The 7,500-nt window shown below is 43.0% G+C and overlaps 1 protein-coding gene across 6 annotated transcripts in view; it reads right to left on the minus strand.

Moving 5' to 3' along the window:
* Positions 1–7,500, minus strand: part of ptprt (protein tyrosine phosphatase receptor type T) — a 183,457-nt gene that overhangs the window by 142,539 nt on the left and 33,418 nt on the right. For all 6 annotated transcript variants that reach the window (XM_030375803.1, XM_030375802.1, XM_030375801.1 and 3 more), the window contains exons 3-4: positions 1,081–1,241; positions 404–514 (exon numbers count right to left, since the gene is read on the minus strand). In XM_030375803.1, coding sequence (XP_030231663.1) covers positions 404–514; positions 1,081–1,241 — 272 coding nt within the window. The remainder of the gene's footprint in view (positions 1–403; positions 515–1,080; positions 1,242–7,500) is intronic.

The raw sequence follows: 7,500 nt of genomic DNA on the forward strand, positions 1-7,500 counted from the left end.
TTTATTTTGGTCCGATCTTAATTGGAACGCCGTACATACTTAAAATAAGTATAGTTTGTATGATAGTATGGATATTAGAACACAGCACTGGTGTTAGAGTTAGGCAGAAAGCGGAGATGCGCCTTCTAGTTAGACTAGTAGTTGAAGATGTAAGCTACTAGGTGCAATGCTAGGTGCTAGGTCCTAGGTTTTACATGCTTGACACTAGTTACTAGGTTTTAGATGCAAGGGGCTATATTCTAAGTACAAGATGCTATATGCGAGGCACTAGGAGTTTGGCCAGAAGGTGGAGAAGTAAGCCACTAGGTGCTATATGTTCGGGGCTAGGTTCTAGATGCTACTTGGTATGAGCTAGGTCAGAAAGTGGGGATGTTAGGTACTAGGTGCTATATTCTGTCTGTACCTGGTAGGAGTTTGGCCAGAAGGTGGAGATGGCCAACTCAGCCTTCACCCAGCCCTCGGTTACTGTATCGGACGCATTCCACACCGGGTTTCCCTGGGAACCTCCATTCACCTGCAGGAAGAGAGGAAAACATGAATCAATTATTCTTTAAAGATATGGGAGGCCTTCATTGTAACTTTTGGGTGGCTCAGTATTGTTTGGCTCTGTAAACGAGTGCACATAAGGTACATTTGTTTACCTGTAAAGCGAGGGCCAAAATAGATTGACACTTTTCTTGTCCCACCCATATCAAACAACCAATACTACTGAACCTTGCCCTGGACAAACAACACAAAACCTGGACCTTCAAAGTTTCGAAAGTCCAGGATAAATTAGCATGCGACACCCGTAGATACTGCGGCATGAGAGAGACTCTGTCGCGAGCCAATCTAGATTGTATGCAGTGTCCCTTCTGAAAATATCTGAAATCTGAAATACAATTGGAATACATACAAACGTTCCAATCAGTTTGTGCAGAGAAAATATATTTCGCTGCATCGCAATCTCACAGCCATTGAATTGTTCAAATGGCTATTCAAAGAGATTTTTAAAAAGGCTTGTGTCAGCAGGGTCATGGTGAATGCCTTGTGGAACAAGCACATGGAGACTGAAGGTGCTAACCAACAGGAGGAGGTTACCTTGATGTAGACGTTGAGCGTCCCTGGGCTGGCTCCGTCCCGACTGGACAGTGAGTACAGGAAGTCGATGCAGTGGGTGTCGTTCTCCTTCAGAGTGGGCATGTAGAGGTGGGCTTTCTGGCCGGAAGCCCGCCCTGACGCATTCACTACCATGAAGGAGCCTTGGGAGGGAGGGAGGGAGGGAGGGAGGGAATTAGAATTTCTGCTCATTATAACATGAACATCAGGTCAGTCAACAATGAGGTCATTGGTCATTCCCCAAAAAACAATATTAATAACTTTCTCAAATGGAAAGAGACACCCTCCTTCACCTTGCAATACAACCACAATCCCAGCTTTTGCACAGAACAGGAGAGAAATCTCAAAATAATACAAACAGGCTTGAGAGAGGGAGTGAGGACGAACAGACACAGACAGTGTTTCTTTTCCTTTCTTTGAGGAGCTCATGTCTAGCAAAACGAGTCACTGTGGATAAGTACAAATCCTGTATAGCAAAAACATTGTGGAATATGCTTTGCGTTGTTTATATTATGTATATGTTGTGTTATCTGTAGCTTTAGACCCTTTTCAGTTGACATTATGATTACGTCAAAGAAAATGTGCCATGCAAGTGCAGTCTGCAGTTAAGCTACAGCAGTTTTCTCTAATCTATTCACAATAACAATAGCTCTATAGAACTGGCAGTATTTTGCATAGTACGTTAGTTTGTATGCAAAGTCTAAAATAATCGTACCGTTTTGCTTGTGATCGGATAAGAAAATGACATGATTTCAGGAGCCTGGTGGCTCTCCTTGGGCGGTATTCTACCGTATCAGGGTATAATACAATGTCATTGCCAATTTAAGTGTTTATTTGACGGTTTAATGAGGTTAGGTTGAGACAGATTCTGGGAGCGAGTCTTTTCTAAGGCTCAATACTGCTACTGTCATTTGAGATAAAGACATACATGTTGGGAAAAATAATAATATGGAAAATAAAATAAAGTTTATTTGGTGGTCCTTGCAGGACATTTTCAGATAAATGTTTCATACCCTAAATGTTCTACAGATAATACCTTTATCTGGTCTCACGTTGTCTAACATGACAATGACTATTGTATAATATACATTTGTATGTTTCAATTTAAAGCCAATATAAAGATAACAATAGATAATTATATAATCTGAGGATAATAGTATCAATCCATCTATAGTTTAGTTCAATGTGTTGTCAACATCTATAGTATAGCTCAATGTGTTGTAAACATCAACATTTTGTGTGTGAAATTGTATGGTCTTATAAAACAGGGTAGATGGCCTACAGCTCTCTGTGAATTCTAGCACACATCAGCTAACCGCTACAGTTAGCTCATTTGGCTATCTCGGTTGTCGTTGTGTTGTCATTTTAATCTGCTCTTTGTTCCGGACTGGAGATGAAGTGGTGGAGTCATCGCGGTGGCTGGCCCCACCGCCGTGGTAAATCTGAGCATCTAAACACAAGAGGGGGCTCTCTTTATGCTCAAAGTGTGCTTTACTCTGTGGTTTAACTGCCCAGGACGGAGCTATTATGGTCTGGAGGAACTCTGGCTTCACGCCACGTCAAAAGAGGGGAGGAGAGAGAAAGAGCTTAGAGTGAGAGATAGAGAGACAGAAGCATGCAACATTAGAGAGGGAAAAATAAAGGGAGAGAGTATATTGGAAGAGAGGGGGGAAGAGTGAGAGAGCATTTAGGATGAGAGGGAGAGAGAGATGGAAACAATTTCAGCATGAGAGACAGAGAGAGAGAGTGGGGAAATAGGGAGAGATTGAGCGAGAGACAGACTCACACAGAGTGACAGAGACAGAGGGGGGCAAAGAGAAAGAGAGAGAGAGAGACAGCGAGAGGTAAAGAGAGAGAAAAGAGTTGGTGAGATCAGTGGAGGATGACTTCACTCTCTTCAATATTTGACACATTTTGGCATGTCTGTTGAATTGTGTTGTGTGTGTATGTAATAGGGAAACGTGTGTGTATGCGCGCGCGTGTGTGTGTTTGATGTGCATGAGATTATGTGTCGTGCCCTGTCTGACAGCTGAGTGTCTCGCTGATATAATAGATAAGAGTTTCTGGATTTAAACATGTGATTACAGTCTGAATAATTACAGGAAAGAAGTCTCCCTGAGGAGGATTGCAAAGACCAGGACAACACTGCTGAGCTCTCAAGACTCTCTCTCTCTCTCTCTCTCTCTCTCTCTCTCTCTCTCTCTCTCTCTCTCTCTCTCTCTCTCTCTCTCTCTCTCTCTCTCTCTCTAGCTCTCTCTCTCTCTCTAGCTCTCTCTCTCACAACAAACACACATATATGCAAACATGTGGTCACGCATACCAACAGGTCTACAAACGGACACACGGACACACGTATACAACACATAGAAAAACACCCTCACAAACACACGCAGATACCCAGACACTCAAATGAAAATGGTTTCACTTTACTTTTTTCAGACCAAATAGAGCCAATCAACATTGTTCACAATCAAAAGGAGAACTGTGTGTGTGTGTGTGTGTGTGTGTGTGTGTGTGTGTGTGTGTCAGCGGGTGTTATATTGTAATAAACTAGTGGTTAAGGTGATTGAGAGAGGTCTACTGTGTGTATTGAATGTATTCAAGTGTATCTGTGTCTATTTACATTGCTTCAATAAAATTGTGTTTCTGTAGCTATGTGTGCAAGTGCATGTGTGTGTGTTGGGGGGGGGGGGGGGGCTGTACGTGTGTTAGTGTGGGTGTTGTAGGGGTGTGCGACTGCGTGGATGAGTGTGTGTTTGTGTTTGTGTGTGGGTGTCTGTGTGTTAAAGTAATCTTGCTTCTGAAAAGCTCTGTTGAAGTGGCCCTGATTACATTTCCTATTCAGAACACCGCCGCCCCCCCTACACACACCAAACACACACACACACACACACTCACACCATCCTAACGACAAACACAGACCCACACCCACACACAAACACACACACACACACACGCGCATACACACACAAACACAGAGTATGTCCACAGGTCTAATATTACATTTGATCAGAACTTCCCCACTTTCATTCTTTCTTTCTTTCTTTCACCCTTTTCCTCCCTTTGCATTTCCTTTCTTTCTCTCTTTCGTTTTTTTTTCTTATTTCTTTCCCTCCTGTTTTTATGTATTTTCCAGCCACCTGTGTCTGTGTGTTTTATATATGAATGTAAACAACAGGCGGGTTATGGATGCAGTCTTAATGAAACACATTTTTCATCAGGAACACGATATCAATGTGGAGCGCACACATACAATTCACACTAGACACTCTCACACTCACCCAACCACAGACAGTCAGACACCTATTTCACACATTGTTTCACAACTGTGAGGTCAAAATGGGTGCACTATGTTGATGGGGGGAAAAACATGAATCCTTATGATACGTACACAGACACACACACACACAGATGTCAGAAGAACCAGGGCAAGCGGCAGATGTGTCTGTTGATGTCGGCAGTAATTGCGTGTTAACAAAATAATATTACAGGCAGCTGCAAAGACTCCAAAATACATGCATTAAATATAGTCCTACATATAGATTAAAACATACCCAACGTTATATACATAATTTTATACATAAATATTTGTAACGTTGATAACGGATGAAGTACTTATGTGTGTGTGGGTCGTATTTTATTCTCATGCTTTTATTTTCATCTATATGGCACAAATACTGAAACACACACAAACACGCACACACCCAGATTGGTCCTTGGCCCATTTCACACACTTAGTACACACAATCCCCCCCGGGGGACACTCAAGAGCAGGACCCCATATGTTCTGTGTCCTGCATGGGTAATGTCCTCACATGGTAGGATACACACACACACACACACGACCACACACGACCACAAACACACACACACACACACACACACACACACACACACACACACACACACACACAAACACACACACACAATTACACATACAACAACACACGTGCGCATGAACATACATATACACAGACAAAAACACACGCATGTACACACACACACACAGAACACCAACACACACACGCTCACATATTTCATGCCTCAATGCATGAACATCATCTCTCCGTGTGTAGATGCACAACGAGATGCTAAATATATAGCTGCATGAAGAGACACAAACAAAAAAAACACGTAACACACGTGTGAACACACACACACAAACATGCACACAGACTCACAAGCAGACCCAGATTCACACATGCACAAGCACACACACACTGTCATCCATCATCTCTCTCTCCGCTCTGATTCTCTTCCGTCCATCTGGTTTCTCTTCTGTAGTCTTTTCTTTCTTTCCAAAAAAGGATTCTCTCTCTCTCTCTCTCTCTCTCTCTCTCTCTCTCTCTCTCTCTCTCTCTCTCTCTCTCTCTCTCTCTCTCTCTCTCTCTCTCTCTCTCTCTCTCTCTCTCTCTCTCTCTCTCTCTCTCTCTCTTTCTCTCCCTCCCTCCCTCCCTCCCTCCCTTGAGGTGATCTTGTGACAGATCAATAGTACACACACATGCCCTCCCACACACACACACACACACACACACAAAAACACACACACACACACACACACACACACACACACACACACACACACACACACACAGGATGCTGAAACTCCGGTCGCTGCCAACATATGAACCTGAGGACAAACCTTTTATTTATAGAATATTATTGATGAAATATGACAAGGCCGGTTTCGAATCTGGACTAAAAGCACTAGTAATCCATACAAAATAAACTCAACTAACTCTAATTCACGTTTCCTGATTAAAACAACAATGGAGAAACGTTTTAAATACACTGACGGTTTAACCGCCGAAACATGGCAGGCTCCTGACAGACACCATGTGCTCCCTAATCTCCCATGGGCCAACACTCCAATCTGCCTCCACATCTCAGCCACTGTGTTTGTGTGTTTGTGTGTGTATGTGTTTGTGTGTGTTTGTGTGCATGCATGCAGGTAAGCGTTTCTGTGCTTATGCTTGTGCTTGTGTGTGTGCGCGCGCGTGTGTGTGTGTGTGTGTGTGTGTGTGTGTGTGTGTGTGTGTGTGTGTGTGTGTGTGTGTGTGTGTGTGTGTGTGTGTGTGTGGCAACAGTTTGATTGTTGTGTATTCCAGGTAGGGAGGGTCTCTTGCTGTTTGAACATCACACCACACAGTCTTCTGTCGTCAGGGACGACGGTCGTCATGGCGCCGGCCGCCTGTCTCCTCCCGGCCTTAACCCTAACACCCACTGATGGAGAAGAGTATATCATGAGGCTGCGTCCTCCAGCCTGACACCAGGTCTGCTTTTATACAACGCTTTAGTCCATCCATGCCATGTATCTTTACGTGCCCCCATATATGTCCACATCTAAATGCTAGCCAATTTAAGATGAGCACAATGTTTACTGTGTTTCTTTTGTTTTTCAGTTTTGACTCACCTGACTCAACTGTAGACAAGGATTTTTTTTTTTTATAGATGACAAACAACATCTTTTCCTGTCTCTGAATCCCGTTTGGAGTACTAATTTTCAGTTATAGCTTATCATCACATACAGCAACATGACGCTGTGGATAGTGCTAGTGTTAACTGTAGAACTGAACGTGAAGGTTTTACAACATCCACACACCGACACCATAGGAACTAGAGACTGGAATGATCTTGCCTGTCAATCACCTCGACGCACACAGCATTATCACAGCATCACCACAGGTGCATGGATCCTACGCTTCCTCGCATGTGAGGAGGGAGGAAGCTTTTTTTCTTTATTTTCTTGTTTATTTTCAAAATCTTGCTCTCTTCTGTGCTTTTCTACTTGCTTTGTAACGCTCAAATCTTACCGCTGGCAGCTTTAGCACACTTCATTGTTTACACGGAATACGACTAGCAACTGTACAACAGAGAAGCTGAGGATGGGCTCCAGCAGACACAAGATACGAGGGTTCATTCAAAGCTTGTGTCTGTTAACTGACAATGTGCATATTGAGTTATATTTCGGTCTGTGTGTGTGTGTGTGGTGGGGGGGGGGGGCTCCCTTGTCTCTCATTAACAGGAACACTGCTTGAGAATAAACTGACTAACCCTGACAATTAGAAAGCTGTCAATCAAACACAAACTCACACACACCCCGAAATAAACAAATTTTCAATGGAGGATTTTAACTCTTGACTGTTGTTTTTACAGTATCAACCAAACTTTGAAATAGTTGGTACAGTGTCTATATTGTTTGTATCTCAATTATATTATCCCATTATAACAGCTTGAGGCATGATCACAGGCGCATACATACGCACACACACTGATTATAGTAACATGTTCACAATCAGATGTAAGTACATTGAGCATATTTTAGGCTCTGAGCAACACACAGCCACACACAGTATACACAAACACACACGCACCCATCTCCAGGAGGCTAAATCTTTGTAA

Source organism: Gadus morhua, chromosome 13 (assembly GCF_902167405.1).
Source record: "Gadus morhua chromosome 13, gadMor3.0, whole genome shotgun sequence".
NCBI classification, from domain to species: Eukaryota; Metazoa; Chordata; class Actinopteri; order Gadiformes; family Gadidae; genus Gadus; species Gadus morhua.